The sequence below is a fragment of the Pogoniulus pusillus genome, chromosome 1 (genome assembly GCF_015220805.1).
Source record: "Pogoniulus pusillus isolate bPogPus1 chromosome 1, bPogPus1.pri, whole genome shotgun sequence".
Lineage (NCBI taxonomy): Eukaryota > Metazoa > Chordata > Aves > Piciformes > Lybiidae > Pogoniulus > Pogoniulus pusillus.
Genome location: NC_087264.1, coordinates 12129032 through 12150581, shown reverse-complemented (window position 1 = coordinate 12150581; position 21550 = coordinate 12129032). Strand labels below are relative to the sequence as shown.

Sequence of the window (21550 nt, the reverse complement as noted above, 5' to 3'; positions counted from 1 at the left end):
CCTTTTGTAATTCCATTTTTTTTTGTTCTGGCATTGTTTCTGAAGAACTTCATACACCTGCCATTTAATATGCTTTTATCTAATTTTAAAACTTAAAAAAAAAAAAATTGTATTATATGGACAAATAAAGAACATGTGAATTTTACTTGCTCATCATGAAACTAAATTTAGCGTAGGGCTTTTGAGGATGTATTCAGAATACTGTTGTTTGCAGAATTACCTGTACAAATTAATTTCCTAAATTTCACAAAAGAAAACAATTATGGAAAGGCCATTAGTTAAAAGAGTAGTGGATATTCAGTAGGAAATGCAGACAACTTTCAGACCAACTGTCAGTATTGAGAGGAATTTAATAGATCTCCAGTCTGCAAACAACACACCTTTCGTACCATAGTATTTTCCCCTATAGCACTCCCACATTGACTGGCTTCAAGCCAAGTAGCCATAAAATCAGGGATTAGATTGTGGTAGCTGGTGTGTGGTCAGAGGGAAAGGACATATGGAAAAACATCTGCAGTAGGAATTGTCTTTCCTCTGAAATTCATAAATGTCTTCAAAAGAACTAAGGAAATAACTCATAAAAGGCTGACTTCTAATAGTGGTGGATTTGCAATTGGAAGGGGAGTTGGAGAGAGAAGGAGTTGAACACCTGGGATCACTATTTGTCCACTGCCTTAACCTAAGATTTGAACTATAAACAAAGCCTTTGAATACTGAAAGAAGCAGTTTTTGCAATGAGCTCAGAAGTCATCGTATGCACTGCTAAGCTTAATCATAAATCAAAACCTAGATACTGAAACAACTGAGGATTCAGATTCTGAAATTAGGGTCAAGTACCTCTCAAAATACAATGCTTTGAAGTACTGGCAGTAATGGCTTTTTTTAATAAATACATTTCTGGGTTGCAAGCATGTTCAAGAAGTGAATTTGGGTCCTTTTCTCTCTAAGGGAATTAAGCTCCGGGGCTTTGACCACCAACCTTTTTTGGCATTGCCGATTTGGCTAGCCTTGTAGAAGTGGAAAGGAGTGTGCTAGTGTAACACAGCTCTGCATGTGTTTGGAGGTTTGCTGGTTTGCTTTGTTAAAATTATTTTTAGTACCTTACAAATGTACTTAGCTGTGATTCCAGGTTATCTCAGGTGTTCTGGATCCCATTATGGACCACTTATCTGAAAGTGCAGTGTTTCTGCTCCTTGGGTCTTGTCCTTAACTGTCTTTGATGTCTGTGGAGACTGACTGCAAATAGCTAATTACAAAATACCATTCTAATTGCCATATCATTGTCTCCCTGGATTATGGTGAGTTTATTACGTGATGAGACTTGGCTTGAGCTGTCTTTACCTTATAAAGCAGAAGGGATGTAGTTAAAAATTTTCGAAGAGAACACACTATTCCTTCCTCACATAACTGAAGAGCAACATGACCGCAGCTGTTTTTTCTGAACCAAGTCATACTGGATGTGCATTCACTCCCACACAACTTGGGGACTGCACACACAGAACACGAAGTTTGATAAGCAACAGCCCTGTGATGTTGAGAGGAGAGGGCTTTCCCTCTTGCTACAAGGGAGGAAGGGTTGTTCACATCGTTGCTTCAGGCTGTTTTGTGTGGTTTTGTGATCCAGGAGACCATAAGAACAAAGTTCACGCTAGCATGAAGGCCTTGCCGTAATACTTTTTTTTAGTATTCTGGAGATTGAGATGCAGGAGGATTAAAGACAAGAAAGCAAGTCATTTGCTCTGATTGTTACTGGTTTGGGGGTTTTGCTGTGGTTTTGATCGTGAATGCTACCAAATACAGGAGAAAGACACCTTAAGTTTTCCCCTGAAGTTGTTTCTTTTATAACTTGTGTGTAAGGTTTTTCTTCCTTCGTATGTTGTATGGCATTTGTCAGGAGAAAGTCCTAGTCCTCATTCTGATTCTCTGGAATACTTAAACATTTCCCTTTTTAATTTAATTAAAAGTCATATTGGCAATCTTGCCTTTTGGATGGTTGATTTCAAGGGCTTTTCATGTACCTGGCAGAAGGGCAGGATCAGCTAGAGCTAGATCAAGGCAAACTGCTTTCTGCTTTTGCCTTGACTGAGCAAGCTAAAGCCTTTTCTCTCTGTAGGCTTTAACCAAACATGAGAACTTTTGCAAAAAGCTACTTTATCTTGTCATTGCTTCAATTTCTTTTAACTTAATTTACAAGATCTTACTCCTCACTTTGGCACAGTAAAGATGAACTGATGAAAGGAATGCGAAGTACCTTATCCAGTGGCTTCTAGTTGCAAGTAGCCTACCATTTAAATATCAGATACTAGATTTGTTCTTTACATCGTAAAGATCTGTTGCATATGGAGTATTTCTGATTTTAAAACCTGCAAGTAAAACTATATTTGTTGGGGTTCTTTGACCCTACTTCCTCTGCAGTTCAGCAGAGCAGCATATAATTACTTGAATTCTTATTTCCTACTCTGTCCTGCTTCTCCTTCCACATTTTACTTTTTTTTATCCTAGCAGCAATTTTAGAGTAGTGAAATACTCTACTTTGCTTTGTAAGATACAAACATTTTCTGACATTCTGGTGCAGCAGATCATGACTGTATTAGAAGGATGAGCATGCTAGCACTTGGAACCATAGCTTGAGCTAAGACATGTCAGATTACATCTGAGACATATCTAGATTGCTCAAGAATATTATCAACACTCTTTTCATGGAAATCCTGAAGACCAGGATTCTAACTGGTCTGGTAGTTTTTGTGTGCTTAGTCTGCAGTGACACTTAAATGCATGGATGTAAGTAGGACATGTTTCGGTAAGACCTCACTTGGAGTACTGCATCCAGTTCTAGAGTCCTCAGCACAGGAAGGACATGGATCTGATGGAGCGGGTCCACAGGAGGACCACCAAAATGATCAGGGGGCTGAAACACCTCTCTTGTGAGAACAGGCTGATGGAGCTGGGGTTGTTCAGCCTGGAGAAGAAAAGGCTTGGGGGAGACCTAACAGCAGACTTCCAGTACCTGAAGGAGGCTTACGAGAAGGCTGGAGAGGAACTATTTACAAAGCCCTGTAGTGACAAGATGAGGTTTATAATGGTTTGAAATTAGAGAAGGGTAGATTTAGATAGTACGTTAGAAACAAGTTCTTTGCCATGAGGGTGGTGTAACACTGCCACAGCTTGCCCAGGGAGGCAGCTGAGGTTCCACCCTTGGAGATAATCGAGGTCAGGCTCAACAAGGCTCTGAGCAACCTGATCTAGTAGAGGATGTCTCTGCTGTCACTGTAGGGCTTTTGGAAGTTCCTTCTAACCTAAATCCAAATTCCATTAATTTTCCCCACTGGTAATCAGGCAGGCAGGACCAGATATTGGGCAGTCTAGGAGTTCAGACAGCCTAGCAAAGTTAGGTTTGTTTTTTCATATGAAATATAATCCTAAAACATAATCCGCATGTAGAAGAACGATCGTGTGAGCAAATGAGACTTTGGGAATTGGAAACAGGTGAATATTGTATTAGTATTTCAGTAACTATTCTGTACATAGAATATTCAGATGAGTACCACTTTTTTAATCAGCAAAAAGAAAGCCTACCTTTCTAAGAAGGTTTGGGGTAAGTGAACAAAACATTTTTGACTGGATTTTAGTGAACCATCCCTATTAGTTCTGGTGCTTCTGGTGGGAACTCAGCTCCTGAACAGATCATTTTCTCTCCAGACAAGAAGGTTTGAGATTTTAAGTTACTTAAGAAATCAATGGTTTCTTCAGTGTTAAATTTGAGTCCTAAACCTCCTGAGCAGAGGTACATTTTTTTTCCAGTAGAAATGAAGGACTGAACAAGCTGGGCCTTCTGGATTCTTGGTGTCCTAGTTGGACATAGGTGCTTTAATGCTGAGTTGCACTTGTGTAGTGGCTTACAGGTCAGGCCCTCCTTTGTCAGGCAGGATATCCTACCCCTGTTTCCTCTTCCTGCAGTAGATCAGACCCTGGGCCTGAGTGTCTCTGTTTGCCTGTGTATCCATCCGAGGACATGCACAAAAGTACCTCTGAAACTCAACTGCAATTGCTGCTTCTTTCTCGGGTTTGGATGAGATCCCCCTTTTCAATCCTTTGGCATACCCACTAGTCCCGGAGTGCTTTTTGGGGGTCAGTGGAGTTGGTCTGAACTTTGACTTGCACTTCCTCCTTATCAGGCACATTCCAACAGCGACTAGGACTGGGAGCGGGAGTGGTTTGGGCAAGGAGGACCAGCATTGCCCATCTTTGCAGCGGTGAGCTCAACTCGTACGTCAGGTCAGTGAAACGTAGGCACTGGGCTGTGGCAGGCATAAAAGAGTTTTAAAGACTCTTTTTTTTAAATCAACTGCGATTCTGCTGCGCTTTCAGTCCCTCCTCTCTTTTTCACGTCCTATGCTTTGGAGAAACGGTCTCTCAGAGCCAGCTTTGTCTTCCGGCTAATGAGACAGCAGTTTCAGAACAGGGCTCGTCCAGCCTCGGGGCCGAAGGCGGAGCCGGCTTCCTGCTCCCTTTCCCCTTGACGCTCGGCTCCCGTCTTTTCCTCTTCCCGAAGAAACTTCTCGACTAAAGCAGTTGTTACGGAGGCTGGGAAGCGGCTGCTGCCTGAGTGAGGCTGCAGTGCAATCGCAGTGCCGCGCAGACACTCCCCTACGCCCCAGGCCCCGCGGATTGACACCTACGGCACTGGCCAAGGCTCCCCAGAAGGGAGGTAAAAGCCTCGCCAAGGCCGGAGCCGGCCCCCTCGGCTCGGCCCAGCGGATTGACACCCATCGCACTGGCTAGGGCGTCCCACAAGGGAGGTAAAGCCTCGCCAGCGCCGGAGCCCGCCCCTCGGCCCGGCGGACTGACACCTATAGCACTGGCCAAGGTTCCCCAGAGGGAGGCAAAGGCTCGCCAGGGCCGGAGCCCGCCCCTCGGCCCGGCGGACTGATACCTACGGCACTGGCCAGGGTTCCGCAGAGGGAGGCAAAGCCTCGCCAGCGCCGGAGCCCGCCCCTCGGCCCGGCGGCGGGGGGCGTGGCGGACTGCCTTTCCCAGGCTCCCCGCGGAGAGGAGCGGGCGAGTCAGTGCCGGGGCGGTGGCTGAGCGGGCGGAGCGAGCTGCGCCTGCCCGTGTCTCTGCCTCGGCATGTCCGACTCCGGCGGAGGTGGGGGCGGCGGCCCCGGCAGCGAGGAAGGCGGCATGGAGGTGTCGGGCTCGGCGGTGCAGAACGTGGCCGACGTGTCGGTGCTGCAGAAACACCTGCGTAAGCTGGTGCCACTGCTGCTGGAGGATGGTGGGGAAGCTCCGGCTGTGCTGGAGGCAGCACTGGAGGAGAAGGGCTCCGTGGAGCATATGCGCAAATTCCTCTCCGATCCTCAGGTCCACACAGTCCTGGTGGAGCGCTCCACCCTCAAAGGTGAGGCGAGAGCCGGGCGAGTGCCGCGCTGTCAAAATGGCGGCGGTGTCCGCCGCTGCCCGCTCCGAGCCGCCGCCCTGCCGCCGGGTGGGAGGGGCTCGCTTCCGCGCTCCCCCGCCCGCCGCGGGGCTTCGGGCGCTCCGGCTTCACGGTCCCGGCTGTGGGATGGAGAGCTGGGGACAGGCGCCCTTCCTCGGCGCCGTCCTGCGGGGCAGGGTGCGATGCATGGGCGGTGGCCGGGGCCGCAAGAGCCGGCACAGCGGGCGGCCTCCGCGCTGGCTACCACCGCCTGGTCCAGCCTGCCCCGTTATTTATTCACTGGGTCTGGGGTCTGAATTGGTGGCGCTGGAAGATTTCGGGACTGATGCATGGGGGTGGCCGCGAGCTGGGAGTGGGCGCTTTGTATGCTGAGACTGTAGCCGGTCCTGCATGGAAAGGTACCGAAAGCGCTTTGTCAGCAGGCTGCAGGCGTTTCCCACTGCGGCCTCCTCTCTGCTGGGAAATGACCCTCCCTGCAAGCTGGATAACTGGTCTGAAACAGAAACAAAACGAACCCGTAGTCCCTGGAGAATAGGGGAAAAAAAGCCCAAATCTTGAGCCTGCCTGTAAAAATCATGATTTTGTGGTTAATTAGCAAGACTCCACAGTTAACAAATGAAGATGCAGACCTTGCATTGTCTTTGTCTAGCAAAGCCCGGTGGCCATGTTGCTTCAGATTCTCGGAAGCCTCAAGTGCTGCGTTAAATATTATGGATAAATTGACACGCAGACTTAACAAACATCCTTTTTTTTTATATGCTACTGTTACTGACATTTTTTAAATGGCTGTTGTCTGAAAATCGATAGCTGTGTGGGCATTCACTGTCACAGAATCCAACCTAATGGACAATAACAAAACATAACTTGGCTTCATTAACAACACAGAGTATTGCTCTACTTCTGTTTACTATATACTCTACTTTACTATTGAACAAAACCTGGAGCCTGTATGTGCTTGCCAATCTGAGCTTGCAAAATTTTAATATTGAACTTCCTGATCTCTGCTATTTGTGTGCTATTGGTTGAGTCTCTGTAGGCGTAAACCAAATTTTGATGTAGTCATACTTGATATTGCATTCTTTAACATGTCAGCAGCTGCTGTAAAACACTGGATATATGCTCTGCAGTTGCTGCCCTCAGAGAGAAGCATAAAGAAGGTTCTTCCAGTTGCTGTCCATTCACTATGTACTTAAGGTGTTCCTTAAATATCCCATCTTTGTCTATTTTATACCTGTTTTTGCTGTTATCAAACTTCCCCTTCCGAAGTTGGAGACTTCAGGGATAACAGAATTTTCTAGTGAGAGAACAGTCATTCTGAATTCATGATACAGTGTTTAACAAGATTTAAAGGAAGTCCGTTGGATGTTAATAGGCTGTGCAGATGATTTCTAAATTTCTCTTTGGCTTATGAGGTCAGCCTTAGCTTGGGTTGGAAGTAATGAAAACCAGTGATGACCAGTTAATTCCAGGCTTGCTGCATAGATGCTCTTATATATATTTATATGTACTTTAAAATAGAGACATTTGTGCATTTTAGGAGCTAAATGTTAATTTACTATGGGCAGAATACATTTCCATTGATGTCTTCTGGTTTAATAGCAGCTACTTGGCAAGAGTGACTTTTCTGCTTGACAGTCTTCAAACAAATTCACAACCTCCAGCAGCACCTAAAGATACTGATTTCTCTGTCTCTGGTGAAAATGATGTTATTGAAACTTGCATGGGCTAGATAGCATGAAGTAAATTACTGATTACAGCTGCAATAAAACAGAAGCCATGTTTCTGACTAACGAAAGCTATGTGGTATGACTAAACACACGGCCTGCCAGCAGCTTTCATATGTGTTCCTGTGGTGTTTAGTGCAGTCTTCTGTGACCAGGCTTCTGGTACTTGGGATCACAAATATGACACCTAAGGTTGTATCTCGTGAAGTGCTAAATGAATTAAGAGCAGGATGAGACTCCATTGTCATGTGTCCAGTCAGAATTCGTGTCCTCTGAGAGGGAGTAACCTTCTGCAAGGAAATCACTGCAATGCAGCACAACTGTCTGCATCCCGAGCCATTACATCATCTGTGATACTTTGGCTGTGGTAATGCTTGAATACTTCCCACAGCTTAGGTTTTTGTTTTGTTAGAAGATTTTGTTGTTCAGAGACTTAGTTTCCAAATCCCTTTCAAAGAAAAGGTCTGAAAATACAAAGCAGCCTTTATAAGAAAAAACACAGCTGCTTAATGTTCTCCCTGAGGTGTAGTTATCTTGGCAGCATATCTCTACAAATACGTGTACATTCTGTACTGCAGAAGAGTTCCCTCCCAGAATATGAGCTATAATTTGCTTGTTGTAGTGTTTTATCTTTTCAACAACCTAAGGAAGGTTTTGATTAGAAAACAGTGAACCTGCTCTGCATCTGAGGGATGATGCAAAGCTAAGTTTAACTTAACGTAGTTGAGTTGGTGTAGAAATTAAAGGTTAGGAAATAGTCTGATGATAGCAAATGGTAGTTGAGAGTGAGTGGCAGATGTCTTAGAAATAAAATATTCCTTACATAGCATATTTTTTGCAGAGGATGTGGGAGATGAAGGAGAAGAGGAAAAAGAGTTCATTTCCTACAGTATCAGCACTGACATTCATTATGGAATAAAGTCAAACAGGTGAGCTATCAAAATAGATTTTGACGTTTCTGTCCTATGAGTGCAAAACCTACAAAAGTGTATTTACTTACAAATTCACCTCCAGTTTACCTGAGCCAATAGCTTTTCAAGGTGGAGGCTCTGATACAACAAGGGTGTGTCAGGAGGGTGAAAGGAATGTACTTAGGACTTCCAGCTGATACTAAAGAAGCAAAGTCTTACTAATTTGGCATATGTGTAACATACATAACTTGGGTTCAATAATCTCTAATTCTGTCTGTTTCTTAATTATCTGTCACTTAGTATGACAAATACTAATATATTAAATAGTAAATAGTATGTAGTAAATACTGGTCTCTGAAGCTTTGTAAAATGTGTGCCTCTTTAGTGTGCCCATGCTGCAGAGTCCTTATTGGTAGCCATGTTTGACTGAGACTGGATGAGGCACTTAGTGCCATGGTCTAGTTGATTGGATAGGGCAGGGTAATAGGTTGGACTGGATGATCTTGGAGGTCTCTTCCAACCTGGTTGATTCTATGATTCTATGTATTTATTGGAAGACGTGTGTTCAAGTCTCTCAGAGTTCAGATTATTAAGTATGGTGGTGCAGGTTATCATTTGATTCCTGTGACCTAAACTTGCAGTTAGGTTGAAGCTGTTCTGTCACTTAAGTTTCGCAGGTTGAGTTGGTAACTCTTTTCTTTTTTCTGCAGCCTGGCGTTCATTAAGCGTACACCAGTGATTGATGCTGACAAACCAGTGTCTTCCCAGCTGAGAGTGCTCACTCTCAGTGAGGATTCTCCATATGAAACACTACACTCTTTCATTAGCAATGCTGTTGCTCCCTATTTCAAGTCCTATATCAGAGAATCTGGCAAAGCAGACAGGTAATCCAGTATAAATGCTGCACTTCTCTACTAGTGAATTAAAGTGAGTGTTTAGAGAAAAAAGTAACAGTGACTGTTTAAAGCAAGTGATAAGAAAATGTTTACGTACACATTTGCATGTGATGCTGTGGCTGACCCTAGGAGGCAGTTTGAATGGCTTAAATTTGTCATGTGTGGGTTTTATTTCGACTTCTTATTTGGAAACATCTGTATGTTTTCTAGGGATGGAGATAAGATGGCTCCTTCAGTTGAGAAAAAGATTGCAGAACTTGAAATGGGCCTCTTGCATCTGCAGCAGAATATTGAAATTCCAGAGATCAGTCTGCCAATTCATGCAACTATTACTAATGTTGCCAAGCAGTGCTATGAACGTGGAGAAAAACCAAAGGTTACAGATTTTGGTGAGAAGGCTGAGGATCCATTGTTCCTCAATCAGCTACAATCTGGAGTCAACCGCTGGATTAGAGAGATACAAAAGGTAAAAAAAAATCCCTGTATTAGACTGAAAAGAACTTCCTTGTAGTACTCTGCATCTTTTTCACAGTTGAACTGGTGAAATGTTGCTCCATGCAGGATACTCTGCAGACCTGAGATGGGAGTTGGACTCAATGATCTCCTTGGGTCCCTTCCAACCCCTAGCATCTTGTGATCCTGTGATCTGATGCCAGTTTTCCGAGTCACCAAAGACACTAGTGTAAATTAGACAAAGTAGTTCTAGTCTAGACTAAGTGTAGTCTAAATTTAGAGTCTAGTGTAAATTGTTCTGCAAGTAGCTGAGAGCATGACTATTCTATCCCTATCGTAAAAGAAATATTCTCAAGTAAGGGACTGTAACCTTCTGTCTGTTCTTCAAACCTTTACAGGAGATTGAGGGAAACAGGTCTTGGTTGTTTGGTTTATTACTTCCTTGAGTGCATCCACCACCATTTCAGAACAGTTGTTTTATTCCTATCTTGTTATCTCTTGTCAATTACTTCCAAAAGAATTCTGCTGTTTGAAGTAACATCTCAGATAGTGCTATGGCTTTTTACTCCTGTGGGCACAGTAAACACCTATTGTTTACGGAACAGTGGTGCCTTTCCTTACTTCAGAGTATAATATGGTTGTTTTCTTGCCTGTCTTATCTGTTATTAACCAAAACACAGATATTTGCTGATCAGGAAAGTGGACAGGTGACCTTTTGTAGGCTATGCTGAAGATAGTATGTGAGGGTCCTAGAACCTGACCTTCAGGACCACTGGAATTAAACTTTGACTCTTAATGAACCGCAGTTACTAACTTCTTACTGAATGAGTGCCAAAAGTGTCTGAGATTGGATTGGTAAAAGCTATTGGATGTTATGTGTTTCAATTGCATTTAGTTATAGAACAAGATTTTACAGTTGAAAATGGCAATTAATGCATTTCTCCCTCCCTTTCTCTTGCCTTTATTATTTATAAGGTGACCAAATTAGATCGAGATCCTGCATCAGGCACTGCTTTACAAGAGATAAGCTTCTGGTTAAATCTGGAACGGGCTTTGTATCGCATCCAGGAAAAACGTGAAAGCCCAGAAGTTCTTCTGACTCTGGATATTTTAAAACATGGGAAACGTTTCCATGCAACAGTCAGCTTTGACACAGACACAGGTAAAACATCTGTTCAATAAAATTTTTCACAAATGTCATACTGGAACTTCAGCTGTTAGAAAACTTGATTGTAGTTGTACAAGGAACAATGCTATTTAGACTAACCTGAATCTAGCTAAAGCTATAGATTTGATTAATGAGATGGAAAACTGCTAAAAGTCTTCTTTGTTACATTTAGGTCTAAAGCAGGCTCTGGAAACCGTGAATGACTATAATCCACTGATGAAAGACTTTCCACTGAATGACTTGCTCTCTGCTACTGAGCTGGACAAAATAAGGCAGGCCCTTGTTGCGATATTTACCCATTTGAGAAAAATCAGAAACACAAAATACCCAATCCAAAGGGCATTGCGGCTAGTGGAGGCTATTTCAAGAGATCTGAGCTCTCAACTACTTAAAGTGTTGGGAACCAGAAAACTGATGCATGTTGCCTATGAAGAATTTGAAAAGGTATGTTCATGCTTTTGTGATACTGGCAGCTGCATTTTCATATCGAATAGTTACTATCAGGAGGCATTTTGTTTGGGAGCTAAAGTCCCTATTCTTAAATTCTCTTCAGGTAATGGTTGCGTGTTTTGAAGTATTCCAAACCTGGGATGATGAGTATGAGAAGCTGCAGGTTCTGCTGAGAGATATTGTGAAAAGAAAACGGGAAGAAAACCTGAAGATGGTGTGGCGTATCAACCCTGCTCATAGAAAACTCCAGGGTCGTCTCGATCAGATGAGGAAATTCAGGCGTCAGCATGAGCAGCTGAGGGCAGTAATTGTGAGAGTCCTGAGACCTCAGGTAATATTCTTGGCTGAAAATCTCTGTGGCTTCTCAAAGAGTTCAGCTCCAAGAGTGTTCACCTATATTTTAAAAAGTTACCTGTATGAAACTAACAACATGCAGCCTTGCTTCCAAAATGGTCTAGCTTTGAACCTTTGTTGATAGGCTTAGCTTTAATTCTGATGTACATTGCATATTACATGACCATGCTCTTGTTAATAGTTACGTTAAGTCCAGACATAACAAAGAGATTAATAAGCCTGTAAATACTTGATCTTGGCTAAACCACACTGGAAAATAAGATTATGCTACAGGAAGTTTGTAAAGTAACAGCATTTTCCTATTCCTGCTTAAATCTTGAAACATCTGAAAGTTTACGGATTTGATGCTAATTTGTGAAGGATTTTTGCAGTGCTTGTTAGAACAGACTGTGTTTAGCTGTTTGCAAGCAAATTCTGAAGCTTCCAACCTACTAAACTGTGGTTCTAATGCAGGTAACTGCTGTTGCCCAGCAAAATCAAGGAGAGGTACCTGAACCGCAGGATATGAAAGTGGCAGAAGTCCTTTTTGATGCTGCAGATGCTAACGCAATTGAAGAAGTCAATCTTGCTTATGAGAATGTTAAGGAAGTAGATGGACTAGATGTTTCCAAAGAAGGCACAGAAGCCTGGGAGGCAGCAATGAAACGATACGACGAAAGAATTGATAGAGTTGAAACAAGAATAACTGCCCGTTTGAGAGACCAGCTAGGCACAGCAAAGAATGCCAATGAAATGTTCAGAATCTTCTCTCGGTTTAATGCCTTGTTTGTCAGACCTCACATTCGTGGTGCCATTCGTGAATATCAGACGCAGCTCATCCAGCGTGTAAAAGATGATATCGAGTCTCTTCATGACAAATTTAAAGTACAGTACCCACAGAGTCAGGCTTGTAAAATGAGTCATGTTCGTGACTTGCCTCCTGTCTCTGGGTCTATAATTTGGGCGAAACAAATTGACAGACAGCTCACCGCTTATATGAAGCGTGTTGAGGATGTCCTTGGCAAAGGCTGGGAGAACCATGTAGAAGGTCAGAAGCTAAAGCAAGATGGAGATAGCTTTCGCATGAAGCTCAACACTCAAGAGATCTTTGATGACTGGGCAAGAAAAGTTCAGCAGCGCAATCTCGGTGTGTCTGGTCGCATTTTCACCATTGAAAGCACTCGTGTTAGAGGCCGAACTGGAAATGTCCTGAAACTGAAAGTCAACTTTCTCCCAGAAATAATTACACTGTCAAAAGAAGTCCGAAACCTGAAATGGCTCGGTTTCCGTGTTCCACTAGCAATTGTCAACAAAGCCCACCAAGCAAACCAGCTCTATCCATTTGCTATTTCCCTCATCGAAAGCGTCCGTACCTATGAGCGGACGTGTGAGAAAGTAGAAGAGCGTAACACCATCTCACTTCTTGTTGCTGGCTTGAAGAAAGAGGTGCAGGCTTTGATTGCAGAAGGAATTGCACTTGTGTGGGAATCGTACAAACTCGATCCATATGTACAACGCTTAGCCGAGACAGTCTTCAGTTTCCAGGAAAAGGTTTGTTCTGTCTTTCAAATTCTGCAAAATCTTTGCATTTGTACTTCAGTTACGGGTGGTTAACCCAACCAGGAATTGGATAGTTATTAACATCTTCTGTAGCTCTCTGGTCAAGTAGCTGAGTGAGTTGGCACAAATTGGCCAGCTGAATGAACGTTTCAATACTACGAAATCTGATAGACTTCTGGCATCCAGTTAAATAGAACTGACAAACATAGTTACTGTTGCCCCTGTCTTAACCTATCAAAATGTGATGGTTTGGGTTTTCCCTGCCCCCCTACACTTTAAAAATTACCCAGACTAGTCTCAGCTGGCTCTGGGAATATAAATGAAGCTATTTATTTACAACTAGCACAATATACAAGCTGATATTTACAGTGTATATAATTATATACATAAATATATAAGGTAAAAGGTAATACAGGAACACCACTCCCCTCCCAGAAACCTGAGTCCCCAGGAGGGGTTCTCACCCACCCCTGCATCTTCCCCCTGCCCCTCTCAATCTTACCCCAGTCCCAAGGAAGAATAGAGCTTCGGCCAAGAGGTTAAGAAGCAAAGGTGGGTTAATCCAAATGGAAGGTGAGGTTAGGGAGATGCAGTTCAGTCAGAAGCCCAAAGCAGAGTGAGCTAAAATGGTGAGAGTGTTATCTAATGTTTTCATTTCTTCTTCAGCAAGACTCTGAGGGGAGTCACCATTGTTTTCCTTTCACAGCCTATGATCTAGTTCTTCTCACCAAAACATTCTAGCTAGCTTCAAACTAGCACACAAACTAACCATCACATTTTTCCTAAACCATTTTAGGTGGATGATCTGCTCATTATTGAAGAGAAAATAGACCTGGAAGTGAGATCATTGGAAACATGCATGTATGATCACAAGACTTTCTCTGAAATCCTGAACAGGGTTCAGAAAGCTGTGGATGACTTAAATCTTCATTCATATTCAAATTTGCCAATCTGGGTCAATAAGTTGGATATGGAGGTAGGTTTGAGATTAAGGAGTAATATGTATTTAGAGGAAGTGGTTTAGTTGGGTGCAAAGTGGGTTTTGATTCCCCACTCTCTGAAAATTTCAGTACAGTTTCACTGTGTGGAAGATTCAAGGCCTCTTTGGTTTTAGCATTGACTTTGGGGATTAATTAATTCAGGGGGAGTTTTGTCCCATAAAGAGAAAAAATTGGTACAGTTTGGCTGCATATATAGTGCTGGGGAGCAAGGTAGAGAAAGGGTGGTGAGAATTTGCCATGCTGATAGCAAAAACTCATTGCCTTTGTTGTTTGTTTCTGCCTGTTGGGTTAAATTTCAGATTGCTGGACACTGGGGCAAATTTAGAGCAGTTAAAATTATTTCATTTCATTAAAATTAAGGGGAACAAGGGACAGTTTGAGTTGATATTCAGTGAAAATTTACCAAAACTCTTAATCTTTTTAATGACTTGGTAAATGAGCACTTGGTTCTTTGAGGCACTGTAGTGTGCCTGGTGTCAGAATATGTTGATAGTGGGAAATGTGCAACTTTTTCCTTCAGTGTGGCTTATTTTCTTTAGATTGAAAGAATCCTGGGTGTTCGTTTGCAAGCAGGGCTGAGGGCCTGGACCCAAGTTCTTCTTGGACAAGCAGATGACAAAGCAGAAGTTGACATGGATACAGATGCTCCTCAAGTGAGCCATAAGCCAGGTGGTGAACCCAAGATCAAAGTAAGTTCAGTTGTGATTTTTTGTTGTTGTTTTCCTTATTTTCTACATTTTTTCTTATTCCTTGTTTCTTTTTCCAATTACTAATGAGATTATTTATCTCCTAAAAAAACTCAGATGTAATTTTTCTTCTGCATCTGCTTTTGGAGAAATAATTGCTTCCTTCCATTTAAATGCATGTTGACTGTTCAAAAAATGTGTATGCTACTTCTTGAAGTCTGAAATTCTTTTCTACATGTAGTAGCATCTGCAAGTAAAGCTGAGCATTTACTGTGTCTGCAGAACATTGTACATGAACTACGGATAACCAACCAGGTGATATACTTGAATCCACCAATTGAAGAGTGTAGATACAAACTTTATCAAGAAATGTTTTCTTGGAAGATGGTAATCCTGTCACTACCAAGAATTCAGAGTCAGAGGTACCAGGTAAGTATAGCGAAGCTGTATCTAAGTATGAGCAGTTATTTTCACTGCACAGTTCATTTCTCTCAATAGCTTAGCTTGTTGCTCTAGAACTGTTCAGTCCTATGAGTGTCTTAGCAATGCGTGTGTATCACACCTGTAATTGTGACTTTTAGGTTGGAGTGCATTATGAGTTGTCTGAAGAGGAGAAATTCTATCGTAATGCTTTGACAAGGATGCCTGATGGTCCTGCTGCTCTGGAGGAGTCGTACTCTGCTGTTATGGGAATTGTGACTGAAGTGGAGCAGTATGTCAAGGTAGGAGGCTGACGCCGCATAATGCTACAGCTAGAATCTATGTGGGCTTTCCTCTCAGGTTCCCTGGGGATTGGGTGACACAAGTCTTTTGGAATACACTGGAAAAATTCTGAACATTGTTTGTACAATACCTTAATTAGGTTTGGCTGCAGTACCAGTGTCTGTGGGATATGCAAGCTGAGAACATATACAACCGTCTTGGAGAAGACTTGAATAAATGGCAAGCCCTTCTAGTTCAGATAAGAAAGGCAAGAGGAACTTTTGACAATGCAGAAACCAGAAAGGAATTTGGACCTGTTGTCATAGACTATGGCAAGGTAAGAAAGAGTAATTATTGTTTGTGATAATTATTTCAGAGCAGCTTTATAACAGAAAATAGCAATGCAAACAAACTACTATTATGTAACTTTACTCAATTGTAGGTGCAGTCAAAGGTGAACTTGAAGTATGATTCCTGGCACAAGGAGGTGCTCAGCAAGTTTGGCCAAATGCTCGGTCAGAATATGACAGAGTTTCATACACAGATTTCTAAGGTAGGACAAGTTCAAATTAGAAGTTTTTCACTTCCAAATCAATTGCTCTAGACTTCTAAACCACTAATTTGTCCCCCAAACAGTCCCGTCAGGAACTGGAGCAGCATTCAGTGGACACTGCTAGCACATCAGATGCAGTGACATTCATCACATACGTGCAGTCCTTGAAACGTAAAATCAAGCAATTTGAAAAGCAAGTTGAGGTGGGTTGTCTTGCTAATGATTCTTACTTCTGCAAATGTCAGGCTTAGCTATTGGTATATCTTTTCATATTATTGAAGTCCTCTTGAGAACAGGCTCGAACTTCACGTTCTGAGGAATCTTGTGAACTGTAGCAAGCACTTGTTAAGATACATTCAGTATTTAGCTTTGCAACTCCAGTCAATTTTATCACCTACTTGCAACCACTCTCTTGTAGCTTTACCGTAATGGTCAGCGCTTGCTTGAGAAACAAAGGTTCCAGTTCCCATCCTCTTGGCTGTACATTGACAACATTGAAGGAGAATGGGGTGCCTTTAATGACATCATGCGTAGGAAGGATTCTGCCATTCAGCAACAAGTAGCAAATTTGCAGATGAAGATAGTTCAAGAGGATCGTGCAGTGGAGAGTCGAACAACTGACTTGCTAACAGACTGGGAGAAAACAAAACCTGTAACAGTAAGTAGTCATCATTAACACTCATTCAGCAAATGGGTTAGATTCTCTGCATTTAGAATTAGTTCAGCCTTATGTTTTGGGGTTTTTCCTTCAGATTTTCATTCTAGATGTCTGTAAAAGTATTTTTGAGGGTTCAGTAATAACTTGACTGTGTATGGTTTGGGTTGGTTGTTTTTTCTTACTACTGTTTTTTTTGGGGCTGTCTGGCAGAGAAATACAGCCTTAAAACATGCATGTCGTGGATATAGGAAAAAAGATGACTTCAGTTACTAACAAAGCTTAGTGTGGAACAAGGGATGCATGTTGGGATATGTCGGAGTGATGCATGTAGAAGGATTCAGAAGCAAGTTGCTTTTTAGTATTTTGGTTTTAGTTAGGTTGTTTTGTTTTTCTCTGAAGCGTTATTTAGTAAACCCACAAACCTTAGTGTAAGCAAACTGGAAAGATAAAGACGAAGTAAACCAACACTCAGTATTAGGCCTTGCTTTTAACTTGACTCTATCTTCATTGTAGGATTTTTTGATTAATGTATCCCTTATAACTTTTAGGGAAACCTGCGTCCAGAAGAGGCTCTTCAAGCTCTTACCATTTACGAGGGAAAATTTGGTAGGCTGAAAGATGACCGTGAGAAATGTGCAAAGGCCAAGGAGGCTCTGGAGCTAACAGATACAGGACTTCTCAGTGGCAGTGAAGAGCGTGTCCAGGTACAATCTGCTCACACAACTTCCTCTCAGTTTGAAATAAAAATATTTCAATAGCATTTCTCTCTCCCTTAAGAGATCAACTAGTAGCCTGTGATACGCTAGTATAAGGATACAGTCTCCACACTCATTCAGTTGTAGTTTTAGGGCATTGTCTGATTTCTTTCTTGACTGTTCTATTCTCGTGAAGCTATTCTGTGACCTGAGATACAAAAATTTTACCTGTGTTGCTTGTTATTGAATTGGCAAGCTGTCTGAAGGTCTTTGGCGTGTTAAAAGTTGTCTGTAATTCCCCCATGCTAATGACTTTGAAAATATTAGGAGCAACTGCTGATGTTTGGTGCATTGTTTACTGTAGGTAGCCCTTGAAGAGCTGCAGGATCTCAAAGGTGTCTGGTCTGAACTCTCTAAAGTCTGGGAACAGATTGATCAAATGAAAGAACAACCCTGGGTTTCAGTACAGCCTCGAAAGGTACTTCATTTCTGTGTACATAAACAATGTCACTGAACAAGTATATGCAAGTCAGGAATTCGACTTTGAGATAGCTTTGCTCAGTTGTCACTTTCCAGATAAATTTTCAGTGTTTAGGTGCTACCTTTTTTAGATACACAACTTAAGTAATTTTTGTAGAGGATTTATGCAATTCCAATTTTAGAACTGAGATTGGACTGCACCTACAGAGAAGAGTCTGTGCTGTTTTTTGAGTAGGCTGTTTGACCTCCTCAGAGAAATTTCATGTTGTGTTTGAATGAGCAGCATCAGTTTTAGTTCAGTGTTCAAGAGGTGGAGATCAATAGGAACACTAAGACATAAACTGCTTGTGACAGTACAGTCTTAACCAGACTCATAGAATTTAGATTTCCAACTGTGGAGTAACCACATCTTCTGCAAACACCTGGAACACTAAAAGAGCTGTAACTGTCAATCATAGGGAGAGGTTTCTCTCTCAGAATGCATGGACAGCTTTAAACTTGTGCAGCTGTGTGCACAGCACTTGCAGAGTAAGATTTAATTGCTTTTGTGTTACTGACAGCTTCGACAAAACTTGGATGGTCTGCTAAACCAGCTGAAAAACTTCCCTGCCCGCTTGCGACAGTATGCGTCCTATGAGTATGTTCAGAGACTCTTGAAAGGCTACATGAAGGTAAATCAAGCTGATTTCTAAAATGCATGTACTTTCTAGTTCAAGTTCAAGGATGTGACTTGCTTTCTTGTTTTCTGTAGATAAACATGTTGGTCATTGAACTGAAATCTGAGGCACTTAAAGATCGTCACTGGAAGCAACTGATGAAGAGGCTTCACGTTAACTGGGTTGTCTCAGAGTTGACCCTGGGCCAGATCTGGGATGTCGATTTACAGAGAAATGAAGCTATTGTCAAAGATGTACTGCTTGTGGCTCAGGGAGAGATGGCTTTGGAAGAGTTCTTGAAACAGGCTAGTATCAGCTCTTGTATGTGTACATTTAATAGCAAATCAGAGGCTTGCTGTCAGGTGGCATATAGGGTATAGTAAACTTTTAATTCAGTTGCTCAGACTCCATGGAACACTGATTTGAGGAACAGCTTAAAGCTGTGAAAGCTTCCTATGATGAAACTTGCATTATTTGGGAAAAGCAGCCCTTGCTAATGGCTGCAAAGACCTAACCTTTTTAACAAAGGCTTTGAGCATAAATGCAGAATTCTTGTGTAAATAAATGTAAAATCTGGTTACTGTAATACAGATCTACTTTGCAACTGTTTCAGCAGAAATGGCTGATGTATACCTCTAACTTTTTCTACAGATAAGAGAAGTGTGGAACACTTATGAACTGGATTTGGTCAATTACCAGAACAAGTGTCGTTTGATTCGTGGATGGGATGACCTTTTTAACAAAGTCAAGGAACACATTAACAGTGTGTCTGCTATGAAGCTGTCACCGTACTACAAGGTAAAACAGAGGACAAAGCTAAAGAATCCTAAGATATTCTGCCTCCCCCTCTTGTTTAGTTTATGTGTTTGTCAACAAGAACTTGCTTTATTCATTGTTTTGACACACGAGTGACTTTGTAACTCTCAAACAATGAATAATTATGAGCAAGCTCCTGGTGTTATTGGCATGAATATTAATGCAGTGTTAAACTACAGGTGTTTGAGGAAGATGCCCTTAGCTGGGAAGATAAGCTGAACCGTATCATGGCACTCTTTGATGTCTGGATAGATGTCCAAAGGCGATGGGTTTACCTGGAGGGTATCTTCACTGGTAGTGCAGACATCAAGCACTTGCTGCCTGTGGAGACCCAGCGGTTCCAGAGGTAACTTTTTCATTGCTTTGTTGTTTTCCTGCCTCCCATGGGGTACTGTGTGGGCAAGTTTATTACTTCAGTGCAGCGCTCTCTTAAGTTGAAATGTTAACTATTCTTACCTGATCTGGCTAAACTACATACATGCTGTAGGTCATCAAGCAAGCAAATATGGAAAAAGGTTCATGTCGACAGCTACAGGGGAAGAGAGGTTTATTATAACAAGCTGATAGACAATTTTCAGAAGATGATTTGGATTCGTTTGAGTTTTCTTGTTAGGCTCAGTTAGCTGGTTCAAGGATTGTTTCAAGCACTGTGACTGCAACAAACAGCTGATTTCTGTTGCCACAACCTTTAGTCTCACCCGTAAAATACTATTGCCTTCTCTATTTTAAGTTGCTCTGGTCATCCTCATTCCACACAGTTGCATTCAAATCAAAGACTCAGTTTATGTATCTCATCAAGAAATAAAGTAGACCTCCAGCAGTGAAACATTGCAAAGAATTTAGATTTCATTGTTGTGGACTTGAGATAGCTGAAGAGCTGTTTTGGGAATTCAGGCTTGGGTGTTCCATAGGGCAGCTGCAACAGGTAGTGGGATAGTAGTAATTTTGAGGCAAATAACTTCCTGTGTTCTGCAAGCCTGCAGTTACTGAATTTTCACTAATGTTCTGTGTTATTTTACTTGCAGCATCAGCACTGAATTTTTGGCACTCATGAAGAAGGTGTCCAAATCTCCACTTGTGATGGATGTCCTTAACATTCAGGGTGTGCAGAGGTCATTGGAGAGGTTGGCAGACTTGCTTGGGAAGATACAGAAGGCGCTGGGAGAATACTTGGAAAGGGAGAGGTCCTCTTTCCCTCGGTAAGAAGTTATCTTTGACTCATGAAGTAAGGGAATGTTTCTGTGCAGGAATTGATGTACTGTTGTGTAAAGCCTCTGCCAGTTTCTATGCATTGCACATATATAAGATGTCACAACCATGTACGTCTGTGCTGATTTACAGAATACAGTTACAGCCACTACTCAGGAACTGGAACTAAAGCTTTCCTTAGTTGCTCATTTGTCTCATTTGTGGCTGACTGTAAGATTCAGATATTGCTTAAGGAGCCATTGCACCTTATTTCTGTAAACTTACGAGTTCTATATCGAACTGCAAAATTCTGGTCTTTGAGTGAAGGATCAAAGTCCCAACTCTTATAACCAAGTATTTGATTTACTGGTTCTGACTTGCCTGTAGTTGACAACTGGTTCATCATCTACCATTAAGAGTAGGGGTGAGGGAACAAGAGTTCTCCCTGCCAAACAGAGTCAATTAAGCTCTACTGCAGGGGTCCTCAAACTTTTTAAACGAGGGGGCCGGTTCACTGTCCCTCAGACACTGTTGGGGGGCCAAACTATAGTTTGGTTCCAGCCCAGTCCCAGCAGGTGCTTGGGGGCTGTGGAGGCTGGCAAGCAGATTAAGTGGCAGGAAGTGGCTGCTTGGTTTCCCCCCTCAAGCCCCACTGGAGGGGTTCTGTAAATACCAGTGGGCCGAATTAAGGACCATGGGGGGCCATATCTTGCCTGTGGGCCATAGTTTGAGGACCCCTGCTCTACTGTGACTATTTCAAGGGTAGTTAGAGAAAACTATCTGCAGTATGAAGCATGTGCACACTTCTGTTATGGTGTGGATCATATAAACTGAGATCTGAAGTGTAACTTGTAGCAAGTTTATGCACTCGTGCAGTGTTGGGGAAATGAGTGTCAACTACTCCTATGTAGTGGCTATCTATGAAGCATAAATAAATGAGTAATGGCAGCTGGAGTTCTTACATAGATTTTATTTTATGCAATCTTTAGGTTTTATTTTGTTGGCGATGAAGACCTGCTTGAAATCATTGGAAACAGCAAAAATGTTGCCAAGCTGCAGAAACACTTCAAGAAGATGTTTGCTGGCGTTTCTAGCATTATTCTCAATGAAGATAATTCTGTAGTTCTTGGGATTTCATCACGAGAAGGAGAGGAGGTATAGCTACAAATTTTCTTTTTAAGCA

At 42.3% G+C, this 21550-nt stretch overlaps 1 protein-coding gene across 1 annotated transcript in view; it reads left to right on the top strand.

The window, feature by feature from the left end:
- The first annotated feature begins 5063 nt into the window (after nt 1-5063).
- Nucleotides 5064-21550, top strand: part of DYNC1H1 (dynein cytoplasmic 1 heavy chain 1) — a 47185-nt gene continuing 30698 nt past the window's right edge. The window contains exons 1-24 of the mRNA XM_064171284.1: nt 5064-5398; nt 8003-8090; nt 8783-8956; nt 9179-9434; nt 10397-10583; nt 10762-11033; nt 11143-11370; nt 11847-12923; nt 13729-13908; nt 14473-14622; nt 14902-15048; nt 15201-15341; nt 15482-15658; nt 15764-15874; nt 15958-16077; nt 16293-16532; nt 17081-17236; nt 17592-17705; nt 18268-18378; nt 18459-18668; nt 19015-19161; nt 19359-19525; nt 20205-20378; nt 21357-21522. Coding sequence (XP_064027354.1) covers nt 5128-5398; nt 8003-8090; nt 8783-8956; nt 9179-9434; nt 10397-10583; nt 10762-11033; nt 11143-11370; nt 11847-12923; nt 13729-13908; nt 14473-14622; nt 14902-15048; nt 15201-15341; nt 15482-15658; nt 15764-15874; nt 15958-16077; nt 16293-16532; nt 17081-17236; nt 17592-17705; nt 18268-18378; nt 18459-18668; nt 19015-19161; nt 19359-19525; nt 20205-20378; nt 21357-21522 — 5064 coding nt within the window. The 5' untranslated portion in view covers nt 5064-5127. The remainder of the gene's footprint in view (nt 5399-8002; nt 8091-8782; nt 8957-9178; nt 9435-10396; nt 10584-10761; nt 11034-11142; nt 11371-11846; nt 12924-13728; nt 13909-14472; nt 14623-14901; nt 15049-15200; nt 15342-15481; nt 15659-15763; nt 15875-15957; nt 16078-16292; nt 16533-17080; nt 17237-17591; nt 17706-18267; nt 18379-18458; nt 18669-19014; nt 19162-19358; nt 19526-20204; nt 20379-21356; nt 21523-21550) is intronic.